Source organism: Hippopotamus amphibius, chromosome 16 (genome assembly GCF_030028045.1).
Source record: "Hippopotamus amphibius kiboko isolate mHipAmp2 chromosome 16, mHipAmp2.hap2, whole genome shotgun sequence".
Classification (NCBI taxonomy): domain Eukaryota; kingdom Metazoa; phylum Chordata; class Mammalia; order Artiodactyla; family Hippopotamidae; genus Hippopotamus; species Hippopotamus amphibius.
In genome coordinates, this window is record NC_080201.1 from 52,583,009 (window position 1) to 52,602,238 (window position 19,230).

At 56.2% G+C, this 19,230-nt stretch overlaps 2 protein-coding genes across 3 annotated transcripts in view; one reads left to right on the forward strand and one right to left on the reverse strand.

Annotated features, from left to right (window-relative positions):
- Positions 1 to 15,874, forward strand: CCDC97 (coiled-coil domain containing 97). The gene is made up of 5 exons (XM_057711838.1): positions 1 to 463; positions 3,465 to 3,920; positions 5,701 to 5,979; positions 6,435 to 6,564; positions 8,437 to 15,874. Exons 1-5 carry the CDS (start codon positions 418 to 420, stop codon positions 8,555 to 8,557), a joined length of 1,032 nt encoding a protein of 343 aa, XP_057567821.1. The 5' UTR covers positions 1 to 417; the 3' UTR covers positions 8,558 to 15,874.
- The window catches only part of TGFB1 (transforming growth factor beta 1), a 14,225-nt gene continuing 10,519 nt past the window's right edge, over positions 15,525 to 19,230 (reverse strand). Inside the window, exons 6-7 of one of the 2 annotated variants that reach the window (XM_057711837.1) lie at positions 16,527 to 16,680; positions 15,525 to 16,033 (exon numbers count right to left, since the gene is read on the reverse strand). In XM_057711837.1, the coding sequence (XP_057567820.1) occupies positions 15,875 to 16,033; positions 16,527 to 16,680 (313 nt within the window). In that variant the 3' untranslated portion in view covers positions 15,525 to 15,874. The remainder of the gene's footprint in view (positions 16,034 to 16,526; positions 16,681 to 19,230) is intronic. The other variant, XM_057711836.1, reaches the window with a different exon arrangement.

Below are 19,230 nucleotides of genomic sequence, written 5' to 3' on the forward strand. Positions count from 1 at the left end.
TATTCTTTGAGGTGGTGAAGAAATAGGATAGACTGGGGTCTAAACCAGAGCCCAAGACCTCAGAGGCCCAGGAGGGTGGTCATTCAACCCAAATTAAGCATGCTGGGCTCTGGAGTCACAACAGCGCACAGCTTGAACAATCCTTCCCTCCTGATGTTCAGATAGCGGGGAGGAGTGTGGCGCGGAAGAGTCTATCTGACCTTGCCGCCCTTTTCCTGCCTGGCTAGGGTGGGCGGGGCCGGAAGGAAACACGCATGCGCGTAAGGAAATGCGCCTTCGTCCCGGAACTTTGGTTCCTGGTACCGCGGGGCACCCGGCCCCGGGAGTGTGCTCGGCCGGAAGTGGCCGCTGAGGAGCTGCGGCAGGGTTAGGTGTGTGGCGTTCGCCGCTGCGGGTAACAAGTCGTAGAGAATCGGGATGGAGGCCGTTGCGACTGCGACGGCGGCGACGGAACCCGGTGAAGGTGAGATCCTGGCCACGCGGAAGCGGCGGGAGGATGGGGTTGCGGTGTCACTGGGAAATGATTCCCCGTGAAGGCGAAGAAGGACTCTTTAAAAGGGGACACCTGCCCTCGGCCTTACCTGTCCCCTTCACCACTTTGTCCAGATTAACCCCTTTCGTTGCAAGCTGACCTCCTTAACCCCATCTGCTCCCCCGAAATTAACCTCTTGCAAGTTTCAGCCAGTTCTTTCCGTGTCCCAGGTTAATCCAGTTCCTTATCAAGCTAACTCTCAGGCTAGCATAAACCTCTCCCCGTCCTGGGCTAACTCTCCCATTGTCCCAGCCAACCGTGCTTCTCAAGTTGTCTCCTTCCCTTGCCTTCTCCTGTGGCATGCAAACTCTAGCCCATACTAATGGCTCCCCCCATTTCATTCTAATTCTCCTTCTCCGAAAGTCCACAGTCCCATCTGCTCCCTCAGGGTCGTTTCCATTTCTGTGCTCCCCCACCTCTCTCTTTTGCATTTTCCATCTCTTTATTTCTGCTGATGCCTCCCCATCAGTACCTAAAATGCTTGTGTTGTGCTCATCTTAAAATTCTGTCCTGGTGCTTCAAAGTCATCCCTTGTGGGGTGAGGTGCCCGTTGGGAGGTTGGTTGAAACATCACTGGACAAGAATTGGTCATTGTTGAAGCTGGATGATGGGTATGGGGGGTGGGGGGGGCAGGGGGGCGTAGTCTCTTCTTCTGTGCATGTGTGAAGTTTTCCATAATAATAAGACAGAAGTTTTAACCTAAAAAGAAAATCTGTCCCTTGATTCCATGCTGCCTTCCAGATACCATTTATCTTCTCCAAAGAGTCATCCACACTTACCTCCGTTTCCTCCCTTCCCATCCACTGTCATCTGACTTTTACCTTCAGAAGTTGCACCGATTAGGGCCCCCAGTGACCTCCCCGGTGTAGTTAAACCGAGTCACCCTGTTCAGTTTTTTCCTTATTAGACTACTTGGAGAATTCAATGCCATTGACCCTTCCATCCTTATTGAAAGTTTTCCTTTGGTGTCTGTGACACCACTCTTTCTAATATCCTTCCTATCTCTCGGGCTCCTCCTGCTCAGCTAGTATTAGTTTCCTGTGGCTGCTATGGCAAACGACCACAAACTGGGTGGCTTAAAACAACAGAAGTTTATTCTCTCACAGTCCTGGAGGCCAGAAATCTGAAATCATTATCACTGGGTTGAAATCAAGGTGTCAGCAGGCCCGTGGAGGGCGCCCTCAGAGGCTCTAAGGGAGAACCCATTCCTACCTATTCTAGCTTCTGGTGGCTCCTGGCATTCCTTGGTTTGTGGCCACATCACTCCAGTCTCTGCTTCTGTCTGTCTTCACCTTGCCTTCTCCGCTGTGTGTGTCAGATCTCCCTCTTACAGGACACTTATAATGGCATTTAGGGCCCACCTGGATAATCCAGGATTTTCCTCTATCTCAAGATCCATAACTTAGTCACATCTGCAGATAACGCCCCCCCTTTTTTTTGCCACAGAAGGTAACATTCACGGGTTCCAGGAATTAAGACATGGCTATCTTTGGGGGGCCATTTTTTAGCCTCTCACCACCTCCTTCACAGACGCGTCTCTCCCCATCCAATCAGGACTCTTTCTTGGCCCCTCTTCTGTTTTCATCCCTCACATACTCCCCCTTACCCTCCCGTGACTTCTTATTTCTTTCAGCTTTACTGCTTTTCTTTGCTCCGACGACTCCCATAACTCTGTCCGCAGCTCAGCACTTCTCTCCTGAGAAGTCTCTAGCCCCATGTAACAGCAGTCTTGTAAATGCCTCCCCTTAGATGTCTCCTGGGCCCGTCATACCGTCCATGTCCCAAACTGGCCTCAGCATCTTTCCCCAAACTTGCTCCGCATACATGTCTCTGTATCAGGGACAGTTTGACCAGTCCCCTGGCCAGAGCCCTGGACCGTAACTGGATGCCTCCCTTACCTCCCAGCCCTTCAGTCCCATGGCTTGTCCTACATGGTGTCCCAAGCATCTTTTTAACCACAACTCCCTCCTATCCCCTCCTCCACAGCCCCTTACCTGGTCCTTACCTTCTCTTGCCTCCATGGTTAAAACCCTCCCTGAAACCCATTGCACCTATAACCACCACCCTGTTTCTCTTCCCCATCCCAGCCAAGCTACCTAAAGGAGTTGTCTCTACTTCCTGTCTTCACTTATTTCCTGCTTTCTCTAGCCTTGCTCCAATTGCCACCACTTTTAAGAAGCAGCTCTCACCAAGGTTTGCCCAGCACTCAGCTTTTCTGTTCCCAGTGCCTGTACTGTCTTTGACCTTGCCTGTCTTTTGCTGTCAGACAGGGTGCTCCCCAGGAGCTGAATTAGATCCCTCCGTGGATCCTCAGCATTGCCCAGCTCAGGGCCCGGCATAGATTTATTGTTGCTGAAGAGTGGTTGGACGGATGTATAATTGAGAAGGAGAGAATGAATGAATGACTGAACCAGTTAGTGAACGCATTGATGATTTCATGAACAAGGGAAAAGGCAAAATTGAGCAAATCAATGAATGAAGTGGTCAAGGACCAAGTAAACACACCAAGCACACTCCTACCTCAGGGCCTTTGCACTGGCTGTTCCCTCTGCCCGTTCCCACAGAAATCTCGTGACTCAGTCCCTCGCCACCTCTGGTCTCTACTGACTTGTCACTTTTTTGACAAGGCCTTCTCTGACTGTCCATTTAAAAGTTGCAGCCTCACCCCCATTCCCTCCTCCTTCCCGCTTTATTTTCCTACACAGCTCTTGGAACCACCTGACACACTGTATGTTTTCACTTGTCTGTGTTCCCCGCTAACCTGTCAACCTCTTGCTTACTGTGGTATCTCTAGGGCCTAGAACGGTGCCCAGAATATAGTAGGTGCTCAATAGATGTGAAATGAGTGAGTGATTGAGCACCCAGTCCCCTTCACCCGCCCCCCCACCCGCAATCCCTTCCCTGGACTGACTGATCTCCCCTCCCCCCGCAGGCTGCACGGAGCCCAGTCCTGGGCACTGGGGGGAGCTGAGCTGGACGCCGGTCCCATCCAGACTCCAGGACAAGGCAGAAGCAGCAGAGGGAGAGCCAAGGGCCCTAGACGCTGACCCTCCTGAGGTTGAGGACGCGGCAGTGAGTGCCATGCTGCGTGCCGTGGCTGCCAGCCGCCTGCCCGTGTGCAGCCAGCAGCAGGGCGAGCCTGACCTGACCGAGCAGGAGAAGGTGGCCATCCTGGGCCAGCTGTACCATGAGAAGCCGCTGGTGTTCCTGGAGCGTTTCCGCACAGGCCTCCGGGAGGAGCACCTGGCGTGCTTTGGCCACTTGCGCGGTGACCACCGTGCAGACTTCTACTGTGCCGAGGTGGCCCGGCAAGGCACCACCCGCCCCCGCACCCTGCGCACCCGCCTGCGTAACCGCCGCTACGCTGCCCTGCGTGAGCTCATCCAAGGTGTGGGGGCGGACGGGCTGGATGAGAGGGGAGACTGAGGCAGAGGAAGTAAGAAACTAGGATACAAGAGCAGAAACACCAACAGATCCTGGGAGATAAGTTTTAAGCAGAGACACAGGGAGAGACAGAGACAGAAATGTGAGCTGACAGGGTGAGATAGGGAGAGACAAACAGGGACCCGCAGGGAGAGAATGGGACAGGCAGTGAGAAGGGTCAAAATTTAGTAAATGACAAAAGTGCCATTTCAGACCAGCGGGCCGAGGACACAGCATCCAGCACTGTGATAACTGGCTACCCATCAGGGAAACTAGCTTCCTACCTCACACTGTACATAGAGGCATTGACAGAAACCCAGGGGAATATGTTCATGACCCAGGGGAGGCAAAGTCCTCTTGAAAAAGACAAATAAGAAAAGCATGAAGGAAAACATCAGTACCTTTTTCTATTTTTTTATTTTTTTTTAAATTTTGTAACATTGGTACTTTTTTGACCATGATGTAATTATAGGCAGCTCTGTGACCAAAGACACCAAAACTAAAATAAAAGATGAGAGTATATGAAGGAAAGAGTGAGTTAAGATTCTAGTTAGGGAGAAGGCACAGGCTGTAGAAAAAGGGATCCGGGAGGCGTGGGACACAGTGACAGATGAGGAGCAGGGATGAAGAGAGGACGGAGGATGAGGAAATGAAGGCAGTGGGGTTAGATGGCAGAGACTGAGAAAGCCAGAGAGACAGAGATGGGTGCGGACAGAGGGGCAGAGGAGGGGAGGGAGAAACTGAGACCCAGAGAGAATGACGGTGAGAAATAGGGAGAAGGGAGGGAAACAGAATGTGGTGGGAAACACTGGGAACAGAGAGATGGGGATAAGAGAGAGAAGGCAAGACGGAGGGCAGGATGGGGATGGGCAGGGGATTCCTGGGCTCTGAGGGCGGGGCTAGGACCAGCGGTGGGAGGGGCTGGGCAGACTTAACTGTTATCTAAGGGACAGAGCCCCCTCTGCAGGAAGAGGCAGCCAGGGGAGGTGTGAAGTCCCTGGGTTTGGGGAGTGGGGAAGCTGGGCCCACCTGTGGGGTGGCTGCAGAGAGGAGCACTCTGGGGAGAGGTGAGATCTGGGGTCTGGAAGACCAACAGGGACCCCTACACCTGGGCAGATGCCCTGCAAGGCCTGATCCTGTGCACACACATGCCTGCTCCCTGCAGATGTACACTTAAGTGCCCAGCAGTGCAGGCGCATCCAGGCATGTGCACCAACAGCCAGAAGAGGGCTCAGCAGACAGGCACACACAGCCTACACACTGGCTCCCGTGTGCAGTGTACCTGCCTGCGACGTCCTGACACCAGCCCCGCCCCGCCCCCCCCCCCCCCCCCCCACACACACACACATACACACACAGGGGAGATGTGAGTCCTGCCCAGGCACAGTTGTTCGTGGGCCCTAGGCCACCAGTGCCTTGGGGGCCAGGATGTCCAGCGACCTGACTGTGCACCCTACATGTTTGGATACATGAGTCCACACGTAGACACAGGCCCGGTGGCACACACGTGCTCAGACACGTGCACGCGTCCTCGTGGTCACAACCTCAAACATCTGCGCCTGTTTTCCTGCATTCCTGAATGTGGACGATCACACTCACACTTGTGTGTCTGTGGCTTCCTGTCAGCGAGGCCCCATACCTAGGGGGCCACAGGTCTGCCTGCCCAGGCACACTCACCCTCCACCCAGCCCCTCACCTGGCCCGCGGGCCCCTGACCCCGTGCCCACCCTGTCTCCCCCGTGCAGGGGGCGAGTACTTCAGCGATGAGCAGATGCGGTTTCGGGCTCCGCTGCTGTACGAGCAGTACATCGGGCAGTACCTGACCCAAGAGGAGCTCAGCTCCCGCACCCCGGCCCTCCAGCCGCCCAAGCCCGGCCCCCCCGGCACGCCCGCCTGCCCGCTCTCCGACCTGCTGCTCCAGTCCTACCAGGAGCGCGAGCTGCAGCAGCGGCTGCTTCAGCAGCAGGAGGAGGAGGAGGCCTGTTTGGAGGAGGAGGAAGAGGAGGAGGACAGCGACGAGGAAGGTGAGGGCCGGCAGCAGGGAGGCCCCCGAGTCTGCACACCCCAGCCCCAGGCTTGTGTGTCTCAGCTCCACGGCACCAGGCTGGGCCCACCTGCAGGGGCAGACGTCACATCCCTGCCCTGAGTGCCCTGGCTTTCCCGTCCTCTCCAGCACGCCTGTCCCCACTCCTCAAAGGCGCCAGGCGATCCTTCACCTCCAGGCCTTCGCTCATGCCATTCCCTCCTCCAGGGGTCCTTCCCTTCACCACCCCTCGGGGGTCAGGTCCTGACCCTGCTCTCTGGCCTCCAGAGCACTGCATTGTCCTGTGTTTGATGTGTGCCCTGGGAAGGTGGGGACGGGGCCGTCTTGGTCACTGCTGTGTTCTCAGTGCCACCCAGCACGAAGGACGCAGCTCTCTGTGGAGATGTGTTCAGTGCAGCCCTCACACACGCCACCCTGGGTGTCTCCCCGCTACAGACCAGAGGCCTGGCAAAGACTCGGAGGCCTGGGTCCCCGACTCAGAAGAGAGGCTGATCCTGCGGGAAGAGTTCACCAGCCGGATGCACCAGCACTTCTTGGACGGCAAGGATGGGGACTTTGACTACAGGTGCTCCCATGCCCTTCCCACTCCCCCGTCCCCTAGCCTGGCACCCCGCAGGCTCTGGGGTCGCACAGCCTAAGGGTTTCAGATCAGAGCTAGGAATAGCCTTGTCTACCTCCGAGCCTCAGTCCCCTCACCTAAAGGAGGGGAGTGAGCAGGGCTGACATTCAACTCCATGTTGATAAAACACTGAAACATTCCCATTCGGGTAGATGGTGGTGGTGACCTGGTAGGATGCCACTACCGCAGGCAACCTAAATGTCCCCCAGGACCCCGAACCTCCTCATGCTGCGGGAAGTAATCCCTGGCAGGGTAACACCTGGCGTGGAGGGGCCTGCAGTGGGTGCCCATGCATTGCTGGTTGTTAATTTCTCCAGTAGAACCCCAGGGATAAGATACCTGGGCCACCTGCTTTGGAAAAGGATTTTGCCATCAGGGAAAAGGACACAGGTGAGTGAAGTATCAGAGTAAAAGATAAATGGTTTTGTCAACTGGGGCAGCCTCGCCTTGTGGTCCGGAACAAAGGGCCCTGGTTTTAAACCCAGACCCCGTGACATACGAACAAGCGGACCCTTGGGGGCCTCATCAGTAGAAGGAGGGGTGGGGTGTTAGAATTGCCACAGCCAGAGCAGCACCTGGTACCAGAGCATCACTGGTCCAGTCTGGGATCCCCGGCTCCAGAGGTGAGCCTGGCTGATGCACTTGTACTCTGATTGCTCTCTGTGTTCCACACAAAGCAGTGAGTAGAGTCCCTGGACCGTAGGGAGCCCCCAGTAAGGGCATCACTGCTATCATAAAGCCAGGTGTCCATGAGGAAGTCAGGCCTGGCGTGAGGAATGGGGAGTGGTGGGGACCGAAGCCTGTCCCCTCTCTGGGGGGCAGCTGCTGGGCTGCATTCAGCAGGTGCTCAGCGCTGCTGAGTCCGGACTGTCCGGACTCTGGGGATCAAGCAGAGAGCAAAACCGATGGAAGGGTTTCCTGCCCTGAAGGGTCCCACTCTAGTGAGGAAGGCAAGGAGGCATCTAGTGGTGATGGGGCCAGGAAGAAACACAAAGCAGGATCAAGGCCTTGGGGGTGGGGGGAGAGTGACGAGGTGGCCAGAGAAGGCTCTCTGAGCAGATGGCATTTGAGAAAAGACCTGCAGGAGGTGAGGGGTAAGCGACATAAATCCCCAGGGGAAGCGCGTTCCCGGCAGGGGGAGCGCGTTCCCGGCAGGGGGAGCAGCTGCAGGAGCCTCGAGGGGCACAGAGGAACAGCAAGGCGGGCAAGGGGCAAGGGGTAGGCTGTCTCATCAGGGCTGGCAGGGCCAGACGGGACAGGGCTTCCTGCAGGGAAGAGCACGCGAGGGAGCCTGGGAGGGTTCGGAGAAGAGCCAGGGGTCCTCTTCACAACTGAGGGCGCGGTCTCTCAGCTGGGGCTCCGTAGGGCCTGGGGCTGGGTGATCCTTTGTGCGACTGCGCGGTGTGCAGTGGGTCTTGAGCAGCGGCCCGCCGCCTCCTGCTGGATGGCAGTAGCAGCCCCCCACGTTGTAGCAACCAGAAAGTCTCCCGTTATCACACACGTTCCCTGGGGAGCAGAATCTTCCCGGTTGAGAACCATCGCCTCAGGGGAACGTGGACCCACGTGTCACCACACCTTCCAGCTTTGTAAGAGAAACCAGAAGCTTTCATGTAAAATCTCTGCTTTGGGAAACGTTGCCTTTTGTGTGCAGCCCTGAGGGACCCAACGTAACCCAGCTGTAAGTTAGCGCCGACTTACAGCTGCCAGCACGTGGCTTTCACTTCAGGGGGACCCGGGCCCCAGCTCCTCCACAGGGTGACGAGGCGGGGAGGCCAGGCTGCGGGCAGAGCCGACCCCTGACAGCCCTTCCCCCTGCAGCACCGTGGACGACAACCCCGACTTCGACAACCTGGACATCGTGGCCCGGGATGAGGAGGAGAGGTACTTCGACGAGGAGGAGCCCGAGGACGCGCCCAGCCCAGAGCTGGACGGGGACTGATGGCTGCGGCCGCCCACCCTGTCCCCCGCCCCAGCAAGGCCGCTGATGACAGGCTGGCTCGGTGACTTTCTCTCGGCGACAGCAGGGCGGCCGCCCTCTACCACCAAGCCTTGCTGGCCCCCGCTGTGACTGGGCTTCCCCGCCCTCGCCTTTACTCTCCGTTTCCTTCCCCCTCTGAACCTTCAGCGCCTCTCTCTCTCTCCCTCTCCCTCTCTCCCTTTCTCCCCACCTTTCTGTCCCCTGCTTTCTGTGTCTCTCCCTCTCTCCCCGCCTCCCTTTTTCTCTCTGCCTTTCTTTCCCCCCCTCTGTGTGCCTTGGCCTCTGTCCCCACAACAGGGCCCAGGATGAACATCCTCCCCTTGACCTAGGCCAGCGGGGCCCTTTGTTGCTGGAGCTGACCAGGTTGACCCCCGTGGCGCCCGCCTGTCCCTCCCCGCCCCTGCTCTCCCCACCTCTGTGCTCGAGGCTCTCCCTCACACTTACACCTCTTTGCCTCTGTTATGTTCCATCTCCGCAGGCCTCACTCTCTGGGCCCGTGGCTCTTCTTGCCCGTACATTTCCATCTTTCTCGGCCTCTGCACTGGCCCTGTCCCTCTCTGTCTGTCTCTCAGCCTTCATCTCTGGGTTTCAGTATCCCCCCCTGCAGGCCCGGAGCATCCCCCATCCTGGCTGCTGTGAGCGACAGAGCCTGACTGCTGAGTAACCCAGCTTCCCTGTGGGCAGCGGGAGACCCTGGGGGTGGCCACGGTCTCCCATCTCTCCCTCGAGACCCAGGTTTGGGAGAGGGGGGCAAGGGCAACGCGGAGTCGTGGGCCTGCCAGGTTGGGTGTAGAGGGAGAGGAGGGGCTCCCCTCCCAGCCCCACCAGCCCCTCTCTGTCCAGCCACAGTCTTCCCTTCCTTCACTTCCTCCACCTCCCTCTCCCTCTCCTGTTTACACTCCCCAAATATGCACAGGCTGTTATCATGGTTCCTGAGTCATCACACACACGCTCACACACACACACACAGCCGGCCCCAGCATCCCTGCCCCGGGCAGGCCCCACAGAGCCCCCTGCTGCCCTGGGCTAATGGGAGCCAGATGGCCGCCTGGTGACTCAGCCACTGGCCTGTGGGAACCCAGGCGTCCCGCCTTCCCATGCCCCCACACCCAGCTCATGCTCCCCCGGTAGACATATACAGAAAAGGGGTCAGCTGCTAGTGGGGGAGGACACAGGCCGCGGCTTGGAGAGGTGGGGCCCCCTCCCTCCTGTGAGCCAGGCCATGGCCAGGCCTGAAAACTGCCTCCTCCGGCATGCGCCCCCAGAGTGAGGGGGAGACCCCCAAGGGCTCCTGGGACCATGACTCTTGACCCCCAGGCCTCAGCTCTGCCCTCTGGGTCAACTGGAATTAGAGCCAGACACAGAAAGTGAGCGCTAGATGGAGGCTGAGGCATGTTTAGACAGAAGGGCTATGAGATAAGGAAGCTTGCAGTTACTGAGCAGTTCTGTCCTGTGTCAGGCCCCAGCAAGGTGCCTGATGCACTGAATCCTCCAGACAGCCCCACAAACGAGGGGCCTGGCTCCCCTCAATATGTGGGTCGCAGGAGGCCCAGAAAGAAGATGTTATGTTCTCAAGGCCATGTGGCCATCAGAGGTGGAGACTTGGGCGTAGGACCACACAAGTCCTGGAGACCACCTACTGGCCTGCCTGTCCGCTCTCAGGGCCACACACAGTGGACACACAGACGTCCTCGGGGGTGAAGACTGCAGGAGAGTTAGCTGTTGAGGATGATAACAGCAGCCAACACCTTTGGGGCCCTCCAGGTGCGCTAGGCACTGTCCTTCCCATACACAGACAGACGGCATCATCTCGTGTTTCGTCAGTACCCGAATCACCGAACCAGCACAGAAGTCCCATGTGGTATATACTATCGGTACAGATAGTGTGTCTCCCAGAGAAGCCCAAGGCCATCCAGCCAGGTAGATTCACAGTTTGGAAAGATGAAGAGGGAGAAATGTTTGTCTCTCAGGGGCTCATGTTGATGTCCTCAAGGTGTAAGAGGTCTTTCATGATACAGGCATCAGCCCTGAATGATGTTCTCATTCTTCACCAGTCTGTCATTTGATCATTAAATTTGTGATACACTGTGCCATACATAAATTTGTTACATTTTTTTTTAAGTGATGAGAGAGAGCAATTGAGTCAGAATTAGGGTTAGTCAGATGGCAGAGGAGCGTCTAGCTGAGAGACAGAGGTGGAGCCCAGAGACACACCCCCATCACAGCCTCAGACCTGCTGAGACCTGGAGGTGCCCCGAGAGGCGCCTGCCCCTCCGCTCCCCGTTCTGGGGTTGGGGTGGGCGGAGCGGCTGAGTCAGGGAGGGGAGATCCCCTCTGAGGGCATCCGGCCCCCGCCCCCACGTCTGCTGCTAGGCGCTGCTGGCTGCCGCCCCCGCCCCCCCACGTCTGACACCTCCGTGTGCCCTGCCAAAGCTAAAACTGCCTTCCTGCCCCTCTCCTCTCCTCCCCTCCAACTGCCTGCCCTGCTGTCTCCTCCTTCCTCTGCCCCCCCTTTCTGTCTGTCTCTGCAACTCTCTGTCCGTGTCTCCCCATCACTTCTCATCTCCCTTCTCTCAGCCCCTTCTCTTCCCCCTCATGCCCGGGCCTCTGCCTCCTCTCCTCTCCCCTCCTCTCCCCTCCCCTCCCCTCCTTGTCATTCCCTCCCTCTCTGTCTCCACTCCCCCATGCCTTTCTGTCGGAGGCCCCCCTCCCCCCCCGCCCCCCCCCCCCGGTCTTCACCCTCATTTTTTCCTACCCCTCTCTCTGCTGTCTCCTGGCCCACCCACCTCATGCCATCTCTGTTGGTCTCTCTCCCAGATCCTGGGAAGTCCAGCGGGGGTGTCCAGGTCAAGCCTTCACTGGGAGCCCAGAATGAGGGGTCACCACCTCGTCCCCACCCAGAAAGGGGGCGGGAAGGGGCAGCAAGGCTGTGGCCTGTCTGGCCAGAAGGAAGTGACTGTGCTGTGGCCTGGTCACCCCCGCCCCCAGGACCTGCCGGGCTGCTGCGCTGCTGCCGCCCCCGGGCTGGGGCCGAGTAAACACAGCCGCCGGCAGCCCAAGATATTTATACCGAGGTCTGGGCGTGGGTCCAGTGCCCACCACAGCCCCTGCCCTGCCCTGCCCGCCACAGCCAGCCCCGAGCCAACGTGGCACCAGCCGGCAAGGGGACGAGCCGCAGACACAGCCTCCGCTAAGCACAGAGGCCGCCGGGCATGTTGCTCAGGATGCCAGCGGCTTCACTAGAGACACAGGATGCCCCCCTTCCCTGGAAACACCAGCACAAACGCAGCCCAACACATGCAGCTGCTCGTGAACGTGAACACACCCTACTGAAAACTCAAAAGTGGTAGAGCGAAATAGAGACCCACACAACTGTTCACACACTGAAGTCATCAGCCCACGTGTGGGGACACAGAACACAGACACCACCTGCTCACAGACACCCACAGAGGCTGAGAACACCCGTCCCGGGGATGGACACGCTGGGAGGAGGACAGCAAGCATGAGGGAGACACACCCCATAGACACACAAACATGCTCAGAATACCAGCGGCGCACACGCTGATCACAGAACGTAACCCAGAAGCCACACACCCGCAGGCACAAACACTGGGAACCGTCACACACGCACTGAAAACAGGCCGAGTAGGAAACAACATACACACACACATGCACACCTCCTGGAAACACACTTTTCTCACAGACCCATAAACATACACAGAAAACACCCACACTTCTAATCAAACTTATGCTAAGAAATGTACAAATTTACACCCAGAAAAGAAGAGCAAGGGTATTGGGGAAAAATCCAGACACATAACACGCCAGGGATACAACCAACTCATACACACAGACTAGCCGAGTCACACAGTGTCACACCAGCTTGTACCGCAGAAACACAAAACCCAGGTGCGGCCACCACAGATGCAGCACAGTCTCACACACACACACACACACACACACACACACACACACACACACGGAGCTGAACACGTGCTGGAGACAACACGAGTTGAAAATCCCCCTTGGTCCATATGCAACACAGCCGTCAGGCCCAGCTGTGTGGCGCAGACCCCCATGCTGGACACACAAAACTCACACCACAAAGCTTGCTGGGCTCCACACACACAAACACACACACACACACACACACACACACACACACATTCGCATTAGAAACAGGAAAACCACCAACGCGCTGGATGTCCAGAGATGTAGGGGAAGGGGGCTTTCTCTCCCTCCCCCTGTCGCCCCCTCCCTTTCTCCCTCTGGCGCTGACCCAGGCCCGGCTGGGGTGGGGGTGGGGGGCAGGAAGGCCTGAGCTGGCCTCCCCCCCGGCCCTGCTTCCTGCCCCTTGGGGGCCGGACGGGAAGCTGGGGCTCCAGACGGAACCCAGAAAGCCCCCACGACTTCCCTCCCCGCCCGGGCCGCCTGCAGAGGCGGGGGAGAGGAGGGGGGCGCCCCGAAGCCCCCGGGCGCGCCCCTGCGGCTGGCTGGGGGCCGGGGCCGCGGGCCCGGGGCCGGGCGCGGCGGGACACGGGCCGCCCGCGCGGCCCGGAAGGTGCTGAGCCCGCGGCTTTCCCGGCCCCGCGCGCCCGGGCAGGTGGGCGGGGGCGGGGCGGGGCCCGAGGGCGTGGCCAGGGCCCGGCGGCTGGCCCTCGGCGAGGCGCGAGCTGGGCGTGTCTGGGTGCGGGGGGCCTCTCCGTCCGGGACCCCGGGTGTGGCAGCGCGTCTGGGTATGGCAGGTCGGCTGCCGCCCGTAGGGCCGTGGGGGACTCCCCAGGCGTGAGCGTGTGGGGCCGGCAGATGTCAGGCCGGGTGGGCACGACCGCCTGGCCGTCTGCGCGAGCCTGACGTGTCAGATCTCCGTGTGTGGTATGTGTCTGGGTAGGACTGTGACGTGTCAGGCCGTGTGCGTGCACACGGCGCCTGTGTGTGACCGTGACCCCACGGAGGATGTTTGTGTAACTGCTGGTGGGTCGGGGCCCGAATCTCTGTTTCATTTCCGGATGGGGCTCCGATGCGGTGAGGAGTGTGTCTGCGCGTGGCCCTGCCTCTGCGTCCGTGTCTGCTGTGTGGTGGTTATGACCAGGACCCAACAGAATGTATTTGTGTGACGGCGTCTTGCTGTGTCCCTACGGAAGTCTCTGCTTATGCTGTTTCCCAGCGAAGCTCCAAGGCTGGGCTGTGTGCATGTAATGGGGCGGCGTGTGTCACATGCCGCCAGGTGTCCCAGTCCATGTAGTCATGGGTCCTGCAGGAGTTTGCGTGTGTGTCCATCATGGCACACAGGTGACTGTTTGTGTGGGACACTGTGGGATACTGCCTGTATTTGAACCTCTGTATGAGTTTGACCGTGAATACACGTGCCGCATCCTCACAGGGCTGCGGTGACTACACTTGATGTCCTTGTGTCCTTGCAAGCATCTCCACACGAGGCTGGTGACAGGGGCTCCACGTCCTTGGATAGTGAACTCCTCTGGCCCCCACCTCCCCCCCCAGGCCTCATGGCTCCCAGACCTGGGGCAGGGGGAGTAACCACACTTCTACCTCTGGGCTGGGCTGGGCAGGGCAGGCCCCAGGGTCCACTCATGCAGACCTAGCGCTGCCCATCAACAAAGGAAGCTCAGCACCGACACCATCCTCCCCCAGGGCAGTCACTGAGCAAAGCAGGTCAAGGCCCCAGACCTGGGAAGGGCACCACAGAGAGAGGGGGAACCGAAACCAGGGAGGAAGAGGGGAAACTGAGAGTCCAGAGAAAGAGGAAGCAGGAGAGACCCCAGCAGATGGGAAGAAACACAGCAGAGGGAAACCCAACCCAGCTCAGGGCCCTGTCATTTCTTCTCTGGACAACTGATCTCCCTGTGGTCACCCTCACCCCCATTCAGTCTACTCTCTACCATCAGCCAGAGGGACCTCTGAGCACTTAAGTCAAATCACGTTCCTCTTCTGTTTAAAACCCTGTCACGGTGCCTGCCTCCCTCAGAGTACAAGTTCTCACAGGTCCCCACAGGCCTGATGTGGTCCGGAAAGCAGGACCGGTGTAGAAGTTGTATGCATAAGCCCTCAACTCTAGCTGCCTGCCTTCAAATCCCAGCTCTGCCATTTGCTAACTGTGTGACCTTAACAAGTAACTTAACCTCTCTGTGCCTCAGTATTCCCATCTGTGGAGTGGGGAGCAAAAAGTATCTATAGCAGGAGTTGGCAGACTTTTTCTGTCAAGGGTCAGATGGTAAATATTTTTGACTTTGCATACAGTTTCTACTCAGCTCTGGCCTGGTAGCACTAAAACAGCCACAGACAGTACAGTACAGAATGAGCATGGCTGTGCTCCAATAAAACTATACTTACAGAAACAGGCAGTGGGTCAGAATTTGCCTGCAGGCAGTAGTTTGCCAACCCCTGCTCTCTTGGGCTGTGGGGAGAATGCCCTGAGCTAGTAGCTCCGTACCTGACGTGGAGAATTGTTTTTATTACTCTCTGGCCTGTGAGTGTTTCTGACTCAGATCTTAACACCCTTCCCCCTGCCCCTCCCTTCCAACCGCACTGGCCTCTTTCCTGTCTGTGTAGCTCACCCCAAGTTCATCTTTACTTCCAGGCCTTTGCTTTTGTCACCAAGAACACCCTTCCCCATCCTCCCCCAGACTGCCTTCTTGGCTTCCTTCAAGTCCCAAATGCCACCTCCTCCAAGAAGCCCTCCCTCCTTCCCCAAGGCCGTCTCTCACCCATCCTGCTTTCCTGTTTTTGCACAACTTTACTATGTCTGTCTCCTCCCCAGAAAGTAGGTTCTTGGTGGGCAGGAACTATTCCCTTAAGCTCTCTGTGCTTCCATTTCTTACGTTTAAAGTGGGTGCTATCAGAGTCTCTTTATTTCAGAGCTTTGTTATGGTGGTTAAATGAGTTAATTAATATAAGGCACTTAAAATAGGGTCCAAGGTGCTCAATAAATAAATCTAACCAGTGTCCACCAGGAGTTAAGAACATAACAAGCGCTAAGGAAGTTTTCACGTGAGGAGGGGCAAATGAATGGTGGACAGACAGGAGGAGGCAGGTGCAGGTGAGGGAAGGGAGGTCCGGGAACGTCGGAAGGGAAACCCCAGTCAGGCACCCAACAACACAGAGACCCAGTCCTCTCTCCACCTTTAATGGACCCCAGGTGGACTTGGGACGCAGTGTCCTTAAATACAACCCCGATGAGGCGGGCGGGGGGCGGGGACGGGGCCGGGCCTGCCGGGTGGGCGGGGCCTGTGGGGCGGGGCCTTCGGGTGGGGCGGGGCCTCAGCTGCACTTGCAGGAGCGCACGATCATGTTGGACAGCTGCTCCACCTTGGGCTTGCGGCCCACGTAGTACACGATGGGCAGCGGCTCCAGCGCCTGCGGCACGCAGCACGGCGCCGCCGACGCGCCCGGGTTGTGCTGGTTGTACAGGGCCAGGACCTGCAGGGCGGGTGGGCGGGGTCAGGGTCGGGGGTCATGGGGAAGGTGCCCCCACCCGGCCGGCCTCTCCCCATCTCCCTCTGTCTTATCTCATTCCGTTTCCCTCTAGATCTCTGCCTCTCCCCCTTTTCCACTCTTGGTTGTGTCTCACTGTCTTTCTCTCCCCTTCCATCTTACTAATTCTCTATCCTCCTGCCTTTTTCTCTCTCATTTTGTCTCTCTCCTTCCATCTCCCCACCTCTTCCCTCACCCAAGTTATCCGTCTCCATAGGTCTCCCCATATCTCTGTCTCCCTCTGCTTCGTGTCTCTAACTTCTCAGACCCCGCCTCTAACTTCTCTCCCATCCCTTTGTCACCTCCCCTCCAATCTCCTTGTTTCCTCTATTTCTGACTACAATCTCACCAATTCATCTCATTTTTACCTCTCTTTCTCCCTCTCCTCCCTCGGTTCCTGCTACCCCCATCCCACTTCCAGCCCAGGCTGCAGACGCACCTTGCTGTACTGTGTGTCCAGGCTCCAGATGTAGGGGCAGGGCCCCAAGCAGAAATTGGCATGGTAGCCCTTGGGTTCGTGGATCCACTTCCAGCCCAGGTCCTTGCGGAAGTCAATGTAGAGCTGCCTAACGCAACAGTTCTTTTCCGTGGAGCTGCAGGCGGGAGGGAGGAACACGGGTCAGGAGAGCAGAGGGGCTGCCCCTCTTCCCCAAGGGGTGCATGTGTTTCACCCTGGTGAAACCGTGCCTGCCAGCACGGTCTCCATCTTGGTCTGCCTTTCACCCCCGGTGATAATAACAGCAATATCAGTAATAGTAATAATCATCACTAACCCTGATAAAGCACTTCCTCTAGTCCAGCACTGCGCTAAGGGCATCCTCATAAACATTATCTCAGGCAATGCTCAAGCCTGTAAAAAGCCAAGTGACTGTCCACAGGAGACAGCTACCCAAATCACAGCACATCCACACACTGGAACATGAAAAACACAGTGCAGCTCCACATGTACTGATATGTTCTAAGTGTGCAACAAATGTTTATTGAACTACTACCATGTGCTGGGCTGGGGTCTACTGGGGGCGCAGTACAAACGAGACAGACAGAAATCCCTGCCTTTTGGGGCCACATACTAGAGACTGTCATGTTGACTGTCATGTCGCTCCTCTGCTCTGAACAAGGCAAGTGCCCAAGTCCTTGACACAGACCGCAAGGCGCTACTGGATACCTGGCTGATCTCAACTCCCTCCCCATTCCTACTCTCACGCTCCCCGCTGTTCCTGAGTCCCGGCCCAGGACCTTTGCACTTGCTGTTCCCTCTGCCTAGCTTGCTGTCCCACAGATGCCCACTCTGGCTCTGTTTCTTCACTCCATTTATACGTATGCTCAAACACCCCTCACTCGGGGAGCCTTCACTCCTAGAACACTGCCTGGCGAGCAGGTGCTCAATAAATATCAGTTAAAGAAATGAATGTCATCTCCTCAGAATCCTCCCTGGACCGTCCTACCCAAAATACCAATCCAAATGATTGTTAATTCCATTCACTGTAATAACGGCATTTCAGTTATGCAAGAAAATATAAAAATGTCTGCATCTGAAATGGGGCAAATCTTAATACCTCTTGATGCTGGATGAGAGTTTGTGGGGATTCATTGTATCATCCTGGTTGCTTATGAATACATTTAAAATTTTCCCTAGTAAAAAAAATTTAAATCAGAATAGGAAAAATAAATCATCACAATGATTTCTTTCTTTCCCCTTCCTCAGATTTTTTTAATTAATTAATTTATTTATTTATTTATTGGCTGCGTTGGATCTTCAGTGCTGCACCCGGGCGCTCTCTGGTTGCAGCGAGCGGGGGCTACTCTTCATTGTGCACAGGCTCCTCATTGTGGTGGCTTCTCTTGTTGCAGAGCTCAGCCTCTAGGTGCGTGGGCTTCAGTAGTTGTGGCGCACAGGCTCAACAGTTGTGGCTCATGGGCTCTAGAGCACACGCTCAGTAGCTGTGGCGCACGGGCTTAGTTGCTCCGCGGCATGTGGGATCTTCCTGGGGCAGGAATTGAACCCGTGTCCCCTGCATTGGCAGGCGGATTCTTAACCACTGCGCCACCAGGGAAGTCCTATTTTCCTTCTTAGAACTTCTTAGAACCACCTGCTCTTTTATTAGAGATTGATTTGTTTATCTGTTCATTTTCTGTCGTCCTCTGAAGACAGAACTTTTTGTCTGTTTTGTCCTAAATGTGTCCCTGCAACAGTGCCTGGCACATAGCAAGTGCTTAGCAAATATTAACCATATAAATTAATTGATCAATATGTTTGCTTTTTTTAAAAGCACATTGGAGGGACTTCCCTGGTGGTCCAATGGCTAAGACGCCGCACTCCCCATGCAGGGGACCCAAGTTGGATCCCTGGGCAGGGCACTAGATCCCACATGCTGCGATGAAGAGTTTGCATGCTGCAACAAAGATCCCGCTTGCAGCAATGAAGACCTGGCACAGCCAAATAAATAAGTAAATGTTTTAAAAAATACAAAAGTAAAAAAAAAAAAAAAGCACATTGGAGAGTGTGTGTAAGACTCTACTGCTTTGGACTCATGATCTCTGTCCCAGGCTCAGATGCAAAAGTCAGTCCTCCCCAATCTGCATCCCAGGCTTCTGTTTGTCTGGAAGGAAATGGGGCATTTTCTGTGCTGGCCCCTGGGGCCATGGTTGAGATGGGCAGGGAACCTGGCTAAAAAGCTTAACTCATGGGCAGTTGAGAACACTTTAAATACCATGTTCATAACATGTGAAAGAAGCACTATGCGAAGTTACAGGTACAGTATGATCCAAATTCTGTTTTGTTTTTGTTTTAAGATATTTTTGTTCTGATGTGGACCATTTTAAAAGTCTTTTATTGGATTTGCTACAATATTGTTCCTGTTGGTTACATTTTGGCTTTTTGGCTGCCAGGCATGTGGGATCTTAGCTACCGAACAGAGAGCAAACCCACACCCCCTGCACTGGAAGGTGAAGTCTTAACACTGGACCTCCAGGGAAGTCCCCAAATTCTGTTTTGAATAGAAGGACCAGAAGGCAATATATTAAAATGTTGATAGTAATATTTTATATGTGGTAATGTGATGGGTGATATCTTTCTGTGTTTTCCAAATTCTCAATACGGGCATGTGTTGCTTTTAGAATCAGAAAATAAAATTTAAAGACAG

Excerpts from the sequence above, each read along its gene's own strand:
- CCDC97 (XM_057711838.1), top strand. The coding sequence starts at position 418 with ATGGAGGCCGTTGCGACTGCGACGGCGGCGACGGAACCCGGTGAAG. Across the intron at positions 3,921-5,700 it reads CCTGCGTGAGCTCATCCAAG|GGGGCGAGTACTTCAGCGAT; the intron begins GTGTGGGGGCGG and ends TCCCCCGTGCAG. Across the intron at positions 5,980-6,434 it reads GGAGGACAGCGACGAGGAAG|ACCAGAGGCCTGGCAAAGAC; the intron begins GTGAGGGCCGGC and ends TCCCCGCTACAG.